Genomic DNA, 17,622 nt, shown 5'->3' with positions numbered 1-17,622 from the left:
TTTAAACCACTACTTCTGCTTAGATCAAACCTAACGATGACTCTGAGCACTGTTCAGCTGTGAGGGACCACCAGAGAGAGCTTGTGAGCTGCTGACATCCATGTACCAACTTCCTTAATACGGAGTAAGGATGTTTGCTATTCTTCTAATTTGTCCTGAAGGTAAATATTTTTGACACTTCATTAGGAAGAGATATATGATGCTTCAAGAGTTGCGTTATGACTGTCAAAGAAGAGAAAGAGCAATACTTAATATCATAGCAGTATATCTTCCTCTTGTTATGTGCAGGAAATACAGATGTCTCCCAAATTCTGCTGTAGTTGAGAACTGACAAATATGTATAATCTCAGGAGTCACCATGCCAAACCCTGTGCTCTTGCAGCTGAGCACAGGCATACTCATAGCAATGGAGCTTGGCCAGCATCACCCCATGCAGCCTCCAGCCCTTATCTTTCTCTACACAGAGGGGAAGGAGCAGCTGCGGGGCTGCTCTTAGCTCCCCCACAAAAGCAAGTTATGCAGCCAGGTATCAGCTGGAATACACTGCCCTGGGAGCTACCGCTGAGGATATTTACCTCAAGGTCACTAACAGTCCTACTGTGTAATTTCACTGATTACAGCACTATCGAGATGATGGGCACAGCTGCTTTGCTTCTGACAAAAAGTGCTTTTACACATCAAAATCTGGTCCATTGCCTTAAAACACAGAGGAAGCAGAAAGGCACTTGGTTTTGGTTGTTCTTCACCTTGAAAGGAGTGGGAGGGAATAGTCCTTTCAGCTCAAGTGTGGAAATTTGCAGGACTTGATATTAGTGGTAGGTGGATGGTTGGACTAGATGATCTTAGAGGTCTTTTTCAACCTTGATAACTGTATGATTCTATGACTTGGATGTAATTGCCAAAGCCTTGTCAGTCTGGGTGTCTGGAAGGCAAGAGATGAAAATATATGAGCTGAATACTCTAAGTGAAAAATGCCGTGGGAAGAGGACTGTTAAGGAGGGAAAGTCTGGGGAGGATATGCTGGGAGATGCAAGAACCTGGATTTCTGAGGATCTCTGTAGCAAAGTCAGGCTGAAGTCCACAAGTTTCAAAGAGTAAGAGGCAGGTAACTCTGGGAATGAGCACAATGATGAAGAAATAAAGGGAGAAATAAAAGAAAAGAGAGAAAAGCTAATAGCTATGACAAACTTGCTGGCTTAACAGTCTTTAAATCACAAAGCAGAAATGCCTCAAAACCAGTACAATGGCAGATGTGGCTTCCGAACTAAAATCATTAAACAATCTGTAAATTCCTACCAGCAAAAGTTGTCTTGTTCTGAAAGCTATTTTAAATGCCAGCAGCTGATTGGAAACAGTTGAATTTGCCATCTGCTCAGTAGCACTAAGCTGGGAAGGAAAAACCACAATAGCCCAGGACCATTCATTTTACATGCTCTGTTAGCACCCTCAGGCTCAAATCTTCTAATATTTCCATTTAAAAAGCCATGAGGGGTGTTTATTTTTCAACGTTCCCTAGGTTTGGTCGATCTCATGTCACTTTAGGACCAGCACAACTTCTCTCTTTTGGAAACAGCATGGCACTACACAGCAAATTCCTCCCTGTACCCCAACAAAAGCAGCTTTGATATTCTAGTATACTTTGTAACTTTGACCCCCAAAAATAGAAGGCAATCTAATCTGAGGAAAGATTTTGCTCTGTACAGCTTGGCTACTACACAAAATCACTGCATGTGCTGACAGAGTGAACACTGAGACTTTTTCAGATGGAATGAACACTGCCAACACAAGTGCTTTCATAGTAAAACGTTTGGTAAGCCAACATATTATCTAGAGACACATTCTTTGCAGGAAATTACCTGTGTGATTTAAGTTAGTGTAATATTATTCTTATCAGGGGAAGCAGATCTCTGCCAGAGGCCAGATGTCACAGCAGATGTGCATGTGCAAGTGTTGCTGCTGTCTCTGCAAACATGCTTCAAAGTAGATCCTGACTCGTACCAAGTATCTTCTCTCCCTTTGGATTATTCTGATTCATAATCACATTTTAACTAACAAAAGATTGCAACTGGCAAGGCAGCTAATTCTTCACAAAGAAGTTGTTGTCTGGTGTCCATGCAAAAGTAAAATTGGTATTCAGGGAAAACTTTGTGTTTCACAGAGAAAGCGGTCTCAATTGCCCAGGGCTAGATCTCACTCTCACAGAATCTGCCACTGTGAAGACTGCTTCACAGAATCAGAGAGTCATGAAAGTAGGAAAAGACCTCCAAAATCATCCAGTCCAACTGTCTACTTACCACCAATATTTCCTGCCTAACTCATGTCCCTCTGTACAACATTACACGTTTCTGGAACACCTCCAGGGACAGTGACTCCCCCCTCCCTGGGCACCCGTTCCAGCACCTGAACACTCTTTCAGAGAAATTTACCCTGATATCCAACTTGACACCTCCCTGGCACAACTTAGGGCCATCACCTCTTGTCCTATTGCTGTTACCTGGGAGCAGAGGCTGGAACCCCAGCTCACCACAACCTCTCTTCAGGGAGTTATAGAGAGCAATACGGCCTCTCCTGAGCCACCTCTGCTCCAGACTGAACAATCGCAGCTCCCTCAGCCACTCCCCACTAATACTTGTGCTCCAGACCCCTCAACAGTTTTGTTGCCCTTTTCTGGACACACTCCAGGGCCTCCATGTCCTTCTTGCAAAAAGGAGTCAAAACTGAACACTACACTCAATGTGCAGCCTTACCAGGGCTGAGTAAAGAAGGATCATCATTTCCTTGCTCCTGCTGGCTGCACTATTTGTGATACAAGCCAGAATGCCACTGGCCTTCTTGGCCACCTGGGCACACTGCTGGCTCATGTTCAGCCAAGCATTGACCAGTACCCCCAGATCTGTTTCCTCTGTACAGTCTTCCTGCTACCCTGTCCCAAACCTGTACTGTTGTCTGGGATTATTGTGGCCAAACTGCAGGACCTGGCACTTGGTCTTGTTGAACTTCATCCCATTAGCCTCAGCCCAGTCATCCTACCTCTGTCATCAGAGGAAAAAGGAAATATCAAAAAAGAAGTTATGAGCAGCAGTAGAAAATAACTGGAGTTCCAATATGAATAAATGTAGGCAACAAAGCAAGCCCAGGGCTTTCTCTGCGTGCAACACACCCACACCTAGGAATTTAACACATTCATTTATCAATTGCTTTGATGCAATAGTAAGCAATGGTTCAAAGCTGCTTTCAAAGAATATGGCTAAATTTCTGTTACCCTGTGAAACACCTGGGACAAAATAAATGCAGTGCAATATAGCTTTGCTGCTGCATGTGCTGAAATACTCTCACGTTTACAAATAAAGGAGCTATGTCACCCAGCATATCAAGGAGGGGTGCACAAACAGAATAGGTTTGATGTGAAAATATGAGCCAGTCAGTGTAAAAGCAGGGTTCCTTCTGGATATAACTGAGTTTCAGACTTCACCAGCTCCTGTCAGCATCAGCCCTCTCTGCCGGCTTCGTATTGGAGCCACATCTGTAAAAGTCATGTCAGCCACTTCCAGACACTTTGATTCACCAGCATTTATTTTGGCAAGCTTCCTTTTCTACAAACACTGTTGGTACAAAAATACCCTGTAAACTCAAGAATAACTTAGGAAAAACAAAAACAACCCTCACTGAGTTTATCAGATTTATGATCTCTGATACATGCTCATTGAAATGTGCTTCAAGAAACAGAACTAGAGAGATCAATCCTGTAAAATAAAAAGCTTAAAAAGAAAAGGCTAATGACACATCATTAGGGTGAAAAGCGAATTCCTGCTAGTGATTTCCCTGAAGACTGCATGGGTTTTAGTTTTATTTTCATAAAGCAGATTGGAAAGATGGTGTTCGTGGCTAAAGGCAGTCTGTCTGGTACTCACTCAGAGGAGAAACTTAGATGAAAACAACAGTGGCAAAGCAGGAGCAGCTAGGAACCTCTCAGGCTTAAAACACAAGAAAGGCAGCGGTCAGCCAGCATTTTTTGAACAAACTAGAATTAGGCCATTCACGAGGGAATCTTGTTTTTAGGATTATTTAGAGATGCCACAGGCCAGGTCATACATTCCTCCAGAAGTTCTCCATGAGTGTCATGGTAGAGGACCAAAGGTTTTTTGCTTAAGCCCTTTGGTCTCATTTCAAACCATGAACCATGACTCAAGATCTCATCCATGTGTGGAGCATCCTTGCCAGGCTCTGGGGGAAAGGAGGAGGCTAGCAAAGGCAGCTGTGTGAAGCTGCTTGAACATTTGAGAGGCAATAATCAGCCTCAGCTATCATTACAAGAGAAATGGTATTTAACGCAGCTCTACATTTCCTGCTGAGCTATTAGCAATAAAAACAAGGCCTTTAAGATGCAAAGAAAAGAATCTTGCTTAGAAAGTGCCATTTGAACATATTCTTCTTCTTTTTTTTTTTTAGACACATCAGCATTCGTCAGCTTTCAGAGGACACTGATGTTAAAAACAAATCATATTCATGTAGAGTAATTAGAATACTTCAAACAGCAGATCACTAACCAAATTAATTCTACCTAGAAGTGACTTTTTGATGCTTTTTTTCTGAGATCAAGCTTCCTGTTTAAACTATCTATATAATCTTTCTGAAAATCTAGAGCAAGACAACACATTATCCTGCTCTAAAAGGATTTTATAGTCAAATGAATATATTAAAGGAAGCGATTACTGCTGCCAGCAAAACTGCTGCACCTTACAAAGCTGGGAGAAGCAATCCATAGCATTTGCCTTAGTCACATATGTAACTGTTTTCATGATGAGAGAAGTGTTTATCCAATGCTTTATTGGCCTAATTGTCTCTAAAATCAATTTGTGTGTAACATCACGTACTCTGTATTAGTTCTCATCTCTTCTTATGTTTTTTTTTTAGTGTGAATGTGGCCCATCATAGCTTCTTTCTTAGTCCCGGAGTTACTCACTGGGTTCTGTGTGGTGTCATCAGTACCCAGGCTGGGGTGCTTAATATAATATTTTTCAGTAGGAAAAGAATTGCACTTTGACGAGGGGAGAAATTTTGCATAAACTACAGACTAGAGAATGATTTAACAACGGGAGTTAAACATACAAATGTTCAGCAGTGGTATATTTATGAAAAAAATTAGCCAACAGTGATTTACATAAATAATTGTATTAAAAATTAATGGCTATTGTAATTGTTAAGGACTACTGAAGAAGAATTAATTGCATTTTTAAAATTTGAATGCTGCAGGTTTTGCACAGGGTAATAAAGCTGGTTGCCGTAATTTCATATAAATTGTACTAAAAAATGAGCCAGTGACACTGTACAAAGACAGAGAAGTAGCCAGGAATAATTTGTTATATGTCCAAACAAGGCAGAAGTGGAGTGCTACCAGCAGAGTGGCAGCAGGACACTGAGGCCCAGGACAAAGCCTAAGTAGAAAGTGCTCTGCACACACCTCTGGTTTCCTCTGGAAAAATGTGGGTACGTGGGTGTGAAGAATGCTGGGGGCACTTCCCTACATACCGTGGCCTGGACGTCTGCTGGAAGAGGCTGCTGCAGGTCTTGCTGGGGTGGGAATCACCTTGACGTAAGGTTTGGAGCACCAACACAGCTGTTAACCCTATCTTGAACCTCCTTAATACTGTAGCGGTAACCATACACAATTTCATACTCTCTAGGTAATTTCTCTCTGCTCATCTTTTTTATCTTTTATCTCTTATTTGAAAAAGAAGGAAAATTATTCTAGCTTAAGCTGCCACTAAACAGTGACTGTTGGCAAGTCCTTGCCATTGCAATGGTTATGCGTGACTAATTCAATTACAGTCCTGGCAAACAGAAGCAGGAATACCCTGTAAATCACATCTAGCTGCAGGAGCCATCTCAATATTGAACCATCAGCCACTCTAGTTCCTGCTATTAACCCGTGCCTCTGCTGATTCCATGACAGTTCCATCAGCAGCAACCAATTGAAACCAACCTGCTCCAACTGCTTGGCAGGCAGGAGCTGCTGGCTGACAGCAATGTGTCACAGAAGCTCTCTGGTGAGAGCTGCCCACCTGGCAAGCTGTTCCAGCTCTGTCAGGCTGAGCTTGCTACCAGCGCAACCCTGTTAGTGTGGTCTGCTCTCTTTACCTCTGATGCTCATCTCAACATTGCACACTTTGTGAAGCCAGAACTGAAAACACCTGAATTGCCAGCAGCCTCCCTTACTGCCCACCTAATCATTACCTGGAGTCGTGGTTAGTAGCTGAGGGGGACCTACAGGAAAGCGGGGAAGGGACTTTTTATAAGGGCAGGTAGCAAGAGGATGAGGGGAAATGGTTTTAAACTAGAAAAGGGTAGATTTAGACTAGGTGTTAGGAATAAATTCTTTACTGTGAGGGTGGTGAGACACTGGATTAGGTTGTCCAGACAGATTTGTGGATGCCCCGTCCCTGAAAACATTCAGTGCCAGTCTGGATGAGGCTGTGAGCAGCCTGGTCTAGAGGGAGGTGTCCCTGCGTATAGCAGGGGGCTGGAACTACATGATCTTAAAGGTCCCTTCCAACCCAAACCATTCTATGATTCTATGATTCCATAAAACAGAGCAGTGAGCTGCTCACACAAGCCACCTACTAAAGCCACAGGCAGCTTTGACCTGAGTCCTGGCTTTCTGCCATAGTATTTCCTCAGAAACCAATGCATAGATAAATGATAGCAGAAATCAAATCACTACCTGGCACTTGGCTTGACATGAAATTCCAAGCTCTGATCTTCAGAGGCAAAAGATCAAGGTAGATACAGGAAAACCAGACTATGGCTTGTTACCTTACTATGATGTAGTTAACGCCCGCCTTTAACTTGAATATAAATAAAATAGCATCTGTAAGATTCTTGCAACAAACCTGACTGCTGTTCTCAAGACAAAGAGCTGAGGAGCAGAGAAAGGTCCTCCCCAACAGCCATCTGCTCCAGATAGCCACCACAGCATTACAGCTCTCAGTAGCATCAGACCCCTAGAAATACCAGGGAAAATTGAATGACAAAACAGAAGTATCCTGAATGACTGAGGTGACATCAATGATGACAATGATAAATAGTGCAGAACTCTTCTCCAAAATAACACACCTCTATGTGGAGTTCTGGCAAGTGCTGGTCTGTACCAGGAACTCAAACAAGATCACCAAAATTACACTGGATATGCAAAATCTGACAGTGGCAATCCCTGCTCATGGCCATTTTTGGGTCTGAGTTCCTGGAACAACATGCCTGGTCTGCTATGAAACATCCTATCTTCTTTCAAGCTGCGTCGAAGCATGTGGGGACTGTCATCAGTGGAGGTTCAGCTGACAGAACATTTTATGAGCTAGAGATGTTAAGACTGCAACAGTTTTTGAACCAAGAAAATGACTACTTCTTGCAGAACCTGATTTGTATTTAAAACTAAAATGCTGTCAGAGTGAAAACTGTGGGGTGCAAAATTCCAGCAAGGCCTTTTTCATACTTGGTTGTCCACAGAGTTCTCCCTATTTAGCAGTGCCAGAAGTCTGCTACTCTAGTGGAGGTAAAATTTAAAACAAAAAACAAAAAAGTTCACCAAAGATTCAGCATCACCTTCTGATCACCTCCTGATCAAAAGTTCTGTAGTGCTTCTACAGAAAAAATCTACATCGGATTTTCCCAGTGCCACAGCAGAAACAGTGAGAATTTGTTCACATTTCTCAAAGGCAGATCAAATGCTGTCATCCCACCTGAGTATATGTTGTATATTCTGTATAAAAATACTCTTGAAAAGTACCTATTAAAAAAAATACCTATTGAAAACTTCCTATAAACATATAGCCATACACTCATTTCAAGAATTACACATTATTTCAATAGCAATTTCTGAAAGCCCAGCTTGAGTCAGGAAACAAAATTTCACATTTGACCCACCAATTGTTTTTTCCAAATATTCTAGAATAGCTTTGAAATTAAGGAAAATCTGTCTTCTTGAAGTGACATCAACTGTTCACAGCATTTTCTACAAGGAGAATGGACAGCAATGGACTTCATATATTGTCAGTCTTTCTGCCACTCACTCTCAGGTACAATATACAGTAGAAGTGGAAGGAAGAAATATTTTGCAGGGACTAAAATGCCTTACTAGCTGATAGACATAATGAATTCTTGTTTGTCACAGACTCTTCTCAGAGCTTGAGATCAGCTTTTAAACATAAACAACAAAAAGAGGGTTGTAGGATAACAATACTTAACAGTCTTTTGTTACATTCCGTATCATTCATTAACTGCATGTATTTTCCTGTGCCCCTATCTCAGCAATAACTGTTTCTTGTCTGCTTTTCTTTCTTAAAAAAAAATAAAAAAAATCCATTGTCTGGTTTGCTACATTTGTGATGAAAATAGGTATGCGAGAGGATTGCTTTCCTTAGGACAAAATGAGTACTTCATTTCCATTCCCATTTAAATGCTTCTGCCTTGCAGCCTGCTGCAGCACTGCAGCACAATGTGATATGCTCTGGGGAAGATGCATCCCTTTTTGCCATCAGTGATTTTACCAGCCCAGGCAAGAATATCTGCCATATGGTTAAAGCCATAAAAAGAAAAGAACTTGCAGTGTTTGTTACTTCCAGTACTTGGAGGAGAGAAGCTAGAAACCTAAGGAACACATGTGGCTTTAAGGTCAGAGATGACCGCTTCTGATTGCCCATGAACACGAAGATGCTTCAGCACAAAGAATGAAAGAATGTTGCAGAATCATTAAGGTTGGAAAAGACCACTAAGACCATCATGCCACTTGGACCTCATTGCCACATTTACACATTTCTTGAACACCTCCAGGTACGGTGACTCCAGCACCTCCATAGGCAACCCATTCCTATGCATTATCACTCTTCTGGAGAAGAAATTTTTCCTAATATCCGACTGGAACCTCCCACGGCTCAACTTAAGGTCTTCTCCGGAACCTCTTGCCTTGTCACTGTTAACCTGGGAGCAGAGGCCAACCACCACCTCCCCACAACCTCCTATCAGGCTGATATTGATGAAACCTCCCCTGAGCCTCCTCTTCTTCAGACTGAACCATCCCAGCTCCCTCAACCACTCCTCATGTGCTACACGGCAATCACACAGAGTGCCAAATGGTTGCCAGCCCTTGCTCACTTGTACTGGGTCAAGTCAGTCCCCTCAAGAGAAGATCTTTGTCCTTTTATTAACACTTGATACAAGAAGCTAAATCTAGGTGCTTGTGCATTGGGAATTAGTTTAAACATGTCTCTCCATGACCTTCAGAGCACATAGAAGTTGCACAGTTAGGGAGTTGCACAGCAATGAGAAATATGCCACAGTTAACATGAGTTGCATACTTTTTTTTTTAATGTGAAAGCAGAAGATGGATTCATAGCTCAACCTCTGATCAAGAATTATTTTTTCTTCTCACTCTCTCACTATAGGATTGGGCTGTACTCCTTTCTCTTTTAATATACCCCTCTGCTTTACAGGCTCTGATTTATTCCCTCCCTTGTACAATTTTTCAAGTATCCCACTTCACTGAGAGAGCCAAACCTTGACAAGTGCCTCTACAGGCTGGCAGCACAACAAAAGTCCTGGTACAAAACAATGCTCTGACTTACGTCAGACCCATCCACAGAAGCAGGAACTCATTTGGGTTATTTAGAGCACAGAGATTCATACAGAGGGATACAAAATCAGGGCTGTTAGACAGCGATAAGTAAGAGTTGGTATCAAACAAACACATCCAATGACAAGGAAAAGGAGGACTTCAAAAGGGCTGACCTAGTAGCTGCATCATCCACTACTCTCAGAAGTCCTTCAGCTTTTCAAGCCAAATCCATCAATGTCAGATAAAAATCAGGAGAGAAACAAGAGAAGCCGAGAGATAATTAACAGAGACCCTGATGTACCTCAAATATATATATATATATATATATATATATATATATAGTTTAATACAATGAATACAATTTAGGTTCCATCCATTTTTGTTAACAACAATCATTTAACTGTAAATAAATACTCTCTCCTTCCCTCACAATAATGAAGGGGAAATAAGAAAGCAATTCAGAAGTTAATGCCACCTGTACTCATTTAGTACCTACCTTTTACTGCTACTTCACTAAAGTACAGGGGAAAACATGGCAAGCCTGAGTCTTGCTATACAGGAAGTGTCACATATTGGTACACAACACTGCATGGCACTGCAGAATCACAGAAGTGTTCAAGCTGGAAGGGATCTTTAAAGGCTATCTGGTCCAACTCCCCTGCAATGAACAGGGACACCTATAGCTGTATCAGGAGCTCAGAGCCCTGATCAGACTTACGCTGAATGTCTCTAGCAACAGGGCTTCAATTACCTCTCTAGACAAATAAGACGGCTCTTCATAATTTAGAAATGTTGGTCCACCATGTCCCAGTAACAATGGTTTCAGTCATATATACTGAGTAGATTCACATTTTGCTTTGCTGCTAGACAAAGCTATGCCTGAAGATGACTAAAATCATCAGCGACAAAAGAACGAGAATATGCTGAGAATATACAGAGTAAATACTTTATTTTTACAACAACTCAGATGTCATTAAAAAATTAGCAAGTTTTAGTGATTGCAGAAGATAAAAGTAAATCACAGAATCACCAAGGTTGGAGAAGACCTCCAACATCATCCAGTCTAAGTGTCCACCTATCACCAATAGTTCTCACTAAACCGTGTCCCTCAACACAATGTTCCTCGAACACCTCCATGGTCAGTGACTCCACTGGTGTTGGTGGCTCCTCCCTGGGCATCCCATTCCAATGCCCGACCATTCTTTTGGAGAGGTGGTATTTCCTAGGAGCCCAGTTTCCCATTTAAGATGGAAACCTGAGTAATTTCTACTGTACTTCATTAATTTTCTTAAAATTTCAGCTTAGAAAACTACTCATTTAGTTCTAATCACCTGAACTCAAGAACACACATTCATTTAGTTAATACTTCTTAACATTCTAATTGGAATGGGCATTGTATTTAAATAACAGAGCATTTACTTTTTAATTTAGAGGACAGGAAATAAGCCAGCTAGCACCAACTGCTGCAAACACTTGTGCTAGAACAGTAAATTACAGCCTGGTTTTCTGCTACAAGCACTTTTTAACTGTTTCTAATTTTACTTCAGTAAAACATACAGTTGTCTTTGCTGCCATCCACTAATAACAACTTCTGTCTTACGACCTGCTCTGTATTTGCCTTTGAGCAAAGTCAGGGAGATTTCTGTTAGAAATTTTAACCAGAGCAGGTTAAAGATGTACAGCAGTAACTTCACTCCTGCATTTCCCTGATCATCCTTTTCTGTTCTCTGGCCACCTTTTCCAAGTTACATGTTTCTGACAGGTAAAAGCAGATTTCCCTCTTTTTGCCTGAATATCCCTTACCCGTACTCCTGCTCTGTTTCATGCATTTCTTACCTCCTTTGCTGGTAAGCAGGAATATGAATATGAATATGAATATGAAGAGCTAGGAACAGTAACAGGTAGGATTTCACATTCTGTTCTCATTTTGTATAATAAACTCATACTACACTTTTAAATTTGTTCCTTACATTTCATTTTTTCATCCACAAAATGCTCCTTTAGAGAAATAACTTTGCTATTCAGCATTCTTTGTCTACTCCAATATCTTTGTGTAGAATTGCATCTTCACTACTTCTGAAGTTTATATATTTGACACAGTTTTCTATTTCATATGGTTGAGTACACCAGAGTTTCTAATTAAGGTTCATGGCTAGAAGCAACAACTAGCAAAATGTCTGGGGAAAAAAAGATACTAACAAAACTATTACCCCTACACGACCCTCAGATCACCCTAACAGCAATTCTACCTCCACTCCTTTAGTTTGGTCATCTGCACTTTTCTTTTCATTGAATCACACTGACACCTGGCTAATGATTTTACACAGAGCAGAAACCTGGTGAACCTTGAAAGTTCAACACTGAAGATGGAGGAAAAGAAATTCATGTATACAGGTTTTTCCAAATCTTTTTCCTGAATGCATTATTTCCAATATACAGCACTGTCTTTCGATTCACTCTGTTATTTCTTTATTTACAGGAAAATAACTTCAAATAAACAAAGGCACTGCATATGCTAGATGTTGGTTTTCTTTATGACATCTGAATTGAATTTTCAAGTCAGTGAAGCGGTAGCACAGAAACAGACCTTTTCAACACTCCTTCCCAGTTACCAGTGCACGTCCGGAATCTCCTCTCACATAACCCTTCCCCAAATCTTCCCAATCACTGAATATTGCCACATTTTTTTTCAACCACTCAACGTCATCCTTGGTCCACTATGAGGGAAGTTGCACCTACCTGGATTTGTCATGGGATCCTACCCGATTCAGTCCACCAAATGACTCACAGGTTGGGAACAGGTCCTTCCAGCAGGCAACATCTCCAGCTGCCCCTGAGCAGCAGCATTCTTGCTGCCCCTACCTGCTGCAATCTTAAGTGCTATTTTTGCCTGCAGAAGACGCTGGGAAGATGGCCATAGGGCAGATTTATGCACCATAAAGATTCCAAGTGAATTTCAGTAAAAATTTCCAGCTGTTTGCTTGGGCTGCTGTGTGCATTTCTAGAAAAGACTAACATGGAAATTCTGGAGCCTAAAATAGCCTGAGAAAAGAATTTATGTAAAATAAATGAGTAAACATAAACAAACAAAAAAAGTCCTCTGAACTACATCACAACGTAGGAAAATTTTTTGGTGCTCTTCTATCCAATAATCAATGTTTAACCATATCCCACTTCTCTGCTGCCCCTGGATTGGCTTTGGGGAGGACTGCCACAGAACAAATAAAGCAGTGGACAACTTTGACAAGCTGTGATATTCTCTGTTTTATTCCCAGTGCTCTGAGTACACTTTGAGGTCAACATAAAAATCTGAGTGGGTCATATATCTGTGCCCTCTCATGCATAAGCTAGAATCAGCAACTTGAAAAATATTCCACTAACAAAGTGAAAAAGATGCAGGAGGCCTGCTGAGGTAACAAAATAAAGGCAAAGGAAACAAGCTGAGCTGGAAAGTCCCAGCAACCCAACCTGCCTCCAGCACTAAAGACTGCACCACAAAGCATTTTTAAGAGAATAAAAAAAAAAAAAAAAAAAAAAAAAAACACCCCAGCTTTTATTCTAAGCTAGCTTTTCTGCTGGAGGCTAATTATATTCCAGAAATCTTCTTATTTTCAGATATCTTTCCTTGAAATTTCTTATTTCATTGTTTGCTTTTTAACTATAAATAATCCATCTTACCCAGAAGTTGTGTCAGAGTGCACAGACCTGAGAGTACTTCCCCAGTTTTCCAACACAAAAGAATCACCTAAACAATAACATACATAAAATGATAGCTAGAAATCTTCAACTGCTGACCATGCAGATTCAGCATGAATCTCCAAATCAGCCATGCATCAATGGCTGCTGGAATACAAGGCCAGCACACCTATATCATACACACATGGAGACCATCACACTTGCAACTATCATCAAACACTGACTCTACGAAAGTAATTACCCATTTGTGTTCACCATACTTGTTTATAAAAACTAATCATAAGGAAATTAGTGGCTTCAATTCAAATAGGCTTAGAAGAACCACGTAAGTATTTTTCTACTGCAAGTGAATATTAATGTGACAACTGCAGACTTACCTTAACTTTAAGCACAGAAGAAAACATCTTAGCATCTTCAGACACTCCTCCAATGTACATTTTTTTGGTAAAAACAGGCGCATGATCGTTTTCATCCTTCACTTCAATGAACACTTTGGCTGTATTACCTAAAACAGGGAAAGAATAGCTTAGCTAGACCATTAGGCAGTCAATCTTTAACACCTATTGGAGCTTAAATGTTTACAGCCCAAGTGGATCCTGTGAAAAATGTGCACAGATGACACTATAGAAATAAACATTTCAGAAATGATAACACATCTGGTATTAAAAACATGAGTTTGAAGGAGGTCAAGGAGTTTCATGCTTTTCCTCCCACCTTTGCCATTCTTTTCTTACAGAAAATAAGTGTACACCTGCATTTTGCTACTACGGCTGTATGAATTTGCACGTAGGCAGAAGGCTTCAGAAAGCAAACCACAAGGGATTAGAATAGAGAAGCAGAAGACAGAACAGCATACTTCAGTAACACAGATCTGGTCACATTAAATTCTCACAAGCATTATAAAGAGGTAATGAACATGCAACGTATACTAATAACTAAGCTATAAAGAAAAGCTTGCCTTTTTCCCTTCCTGTGTAACTTGCTTCATATATTTTAATTCATACTAACTTCCATGCAATTACTTAATGAGGAGCTCTGCAGCACTGTCTGTTAGCTCCAGGAGACCATCATGATACTGAACATGGCAAGTCAATACAGCTCCATCAACATCTGCCTAAGCATGAGTATTAGAAGCTCAATACATTTTCAAGAAAAAAAATACAGCTGTTAAGTAGTTACTGCTCCACTGGTAAACAATAAACATCTCTTCTTTCCTGTAAGAAAAATGGTCCAGCAAAAACTATGGGTGTGCTGCAAAGAAAGGTTCAACTGCACAGCCATCAATATCAAGATTTGTTTGTCTCGTTCAAAATTGTGTAATCCATAAAGAATGCTGGAAATGATGGCATCCAGTTCATTAAAACCACATTTTCAAGCGGTAAATTGACTCATTTCAGAGTTGATTTTCCCAGTCTCTTTCAGAGCCAGTGTAATTTAAATGCTGCACAGGTGCCATGCTGATTGGCATTAGTTTCCAAAAGCAGGCTCATTTACAAAGAGCTTAGTGCCTCTCCAGTTGGGGGAAAGCTTGTTATAACCAGACTATATCTCAGACTGCCCACGTCATCCAAAACGTTGCAGGTGAGGGGTCCTGATAATGGCAAACAAATATAGAATTCATAATAGCAATGGGAATTTGAGAAAACTATTTAAAATGGCATCCACTGTACTAGCATGTGAAGAAGAACAAAGGAAGGATGAAAAGAAAAAAAGGGAAATGACATTTCTTCAAAGGAGTAATGATTTTTGCACTTGCCACAGTGGTCTGCACAAAAGGTTAAAGTACTTGTAGGTGCTTTTACACCAAGCCACAAGGAAAAATGACTTCATATGAAGCTCTCTCTTTTAAAGTTACAAAAAATAAGCCACAGGTCAACAAAAAGATTTCAGCATCTGAATATGCATAATGTTGATATAGTGATCTATCTGTAATCATGTTCCGTTTGCTTATTTTAAAAGAACACTTCCATATTATTATGGTGAAGAAAAACGCCCATCCAAGAGCTGTTGTAAGACTGCATGAGAATTCAGTCTCAGTTAAAAACTGCAGCCCCATAGAGAAGAATGCAATTTCAGCAGGATCAGAGCACTGCATGCAGTCACCTTCCCCTGCTGAGCTAATAGACAGTTCCATCAAGGGCTGGCACCAGTTTTCTACTGTAAGGGCCCAACTGCATCCCATTCGATGCTGCTAGGAGTAGCATTTGCTAACCCACACTAACTCTCCATAATGCCCATCAAATATTTTCTGTATGGGGCTCACAAGTGGCGTCATTTTAAGCTGGTTTTGGTGAGGAGGCTGAGCCTTGTGCAAAGTTTGCTTTGCAATTTGCTCGAAACCATTTGTTTAATTTGTTAGTAGTTCTCTGAGCTGCCAAAATGCTGATTTGTTTAGCAATGGTTGAACACTTTGAAAATGAGAACATTATTACACAAAGCACAAAGCAAATGAAATACTCTGCATATTTCCAGACTGACATTAGTATCACTGATGTTGAATTAAACATACATGCTCTATCTTACAGCCATTTATACAGAATCACAGAACCCTTAGAGCTGGGGGGGACTTTCAGAGGTCATCTGGTCCACCTCCCCTGCAATGAACAGGGACATCTATCACTACATCAGGTTGCTCAGCCTCACTGTGGAAGTTTCCAGGCACGGGCATCTACCACCTCTCTGGGCAGCCTGTGCCAGTGCTTATAATTCATTCCTCCTGGCAGATGAACAGGAACATGGTGGCAGTGAACTCTGCACTGTACTGTGCCTTCAGTCTGATTCCAGCCTGCAGCTGGCCACAGTGAGTGACAAGCAGCCAGCTGCAGAAGTTGCTGTACTCTCACATGGAATAAGCCTAGAAGAAGTCCACATTAGAATCCCTGATCAGAAATAGAGAAGTGAAGGCAGTGCCAGAGCCTCTGTGATGGGGATGCCTCAGCTGTGCTGCTCCATCTTGTCGGACATCCCTGCAGTCCTGAAGGTCAGCCAGCCCACAAGGGACATTTCTGCACCATCACCTCCTGCAAGGTCTCATGTGTCTCAATCGTCTCCTCTCTTCCATACTGCACTGGGAGAACTGCAGTGTGCAAAGGGCACAGATCTGCAGCTCCTTTTCAGACATCCTCAGCTTCTAAGCACCTAACGTACTGCATGCACTACTCCAACGAGCAGTCTTTCCCCAGGCCAGAAGGTAAGGCTTTTGGATTCTTTCAGCTGAAGAAGAGTAAAAGCATCCAGAAAAGCTGCTCTGAAGAGAGCCTGATGAACCTGTTCAAGAGATAAAGCTCATGTATCTAGAATAGTCAACTTCAGAGGCAAAAACAACAGCTCTAGGGAGATAGTCAGAACCACTGTGTGCTAACACAGATGTTCTTTCCAAACATGGTTGCAGAAATTTCTACTACCACTGCTTACTTCAGTGATTTAATTAAGTGCCTGCTTCATGTCAACCCATAGTTTCTGGCTAGACCACAGAAATTAAGCTGACGTAAAAGAATACTATTTGAACAGTGGGACATCAGAAGTTGGTTGAACTCTGATTTGAGTGCTACCAGACTTGTTTTACACTGTGCTTTCACTAACGTTATGACACTGGTCTACCACCACCTGGTACAGCAAGCTGATACAGTTGCTATTCATACACCCTAAGTATTAACACAGAAAAACATCTGGGGAAACCATCCCAGAGAATGCATGGAAGAGGAGGCAGATTTGCAGCCCTTTGGGACGCAGAAAGTGATTTGTCCATCTGTCACAGCTCCCACCTTTGGGCATGAGCATGGCTTACACAACACATAATGTAGTATTCAGCAAAGCTGACTGACATGAAAACAACATGGAAGTGTGTTATCCTCCCAGCTGGTCCAACACTTTTGAGGTATCTCACCTCTTCACTTTCTGGAAGCGAAGCTGATTTTTAAGAAGAGTGTGTGCTGCTCTGAATTCTGATGCAGCCCTAAAGAGTTAGGAGGGATAGCTACCGCTCTCCCTTACTCCTGCATAAGGCTGCAGGCAGACACAAAGAGGGCACTCACAATATCTGAGAAAGAATTTTGCTTACCAAGACAGTGCCTGTGCCACTGCAGAAGAAACAGCAGATTCTGTTGTTTGCTGTTTGTTTTTATTCTCAATAAAAAACAGTAAAATCACCACATGGTTCTTGCATCTCTAGGAACCTGTAACACGTACCTCCTGTTCTTCCTCTCACTACAAACTGGGGTCAATTAGATCAGCAAGAGTACAGGCAGAAATGAAAAAGGGGATGCAGGAGAGATTACAAATGACACCACAAGCTTCCAAGTGAAGATGCAGGAGACAAG

At 41.3% G+C, this 17,622-nt stretch overlaps 1 protein-coding gene across 2 annotated transcripts in view; it reads right to left on the bottom strand.

Annotated features, from left to right (window-relative positions):
* The window catches only part of PCDH15 (protocadherin related 15), a 643,190-nt gene that overhangs the window by 48,705 nt on the left and 576,863 nt on the right, over positions 1-17,622 (bottom strand). For both annotated transcript variants that reach the window (XM_042818673.1, XM_042818671.1), the window contains exon 29: positions 13,681-13,808. In XM_042818673.1, the coding sequence (XP_042674607.1) occupies positions 13,681-13,808 (128 nt within the window). The remainder of the gene's footprint in view (positions 1-13,680; positions 13,809-17,622) is intronic.

This window comes from Centrocercus urophasianus, unplaced genomic scaffold, assembly GCF_019232065.1.
Source record: "Centrocercus urophasianus isolate 14NV4802_14NV808 unplaced genomic scaffold, USGS_Curo_1.0 seq_17, whole genome shotgun sequence".
Taxonomy (NCBI): Eukaryota; Metazoa; Chordata; class Aves; order Galliformes; family Phasianidae; genus Centrocercus; species Centrocercus urophasianus.
This window is presented reverse-complemented; position numbering and strand designations above follow the sequence as displayed.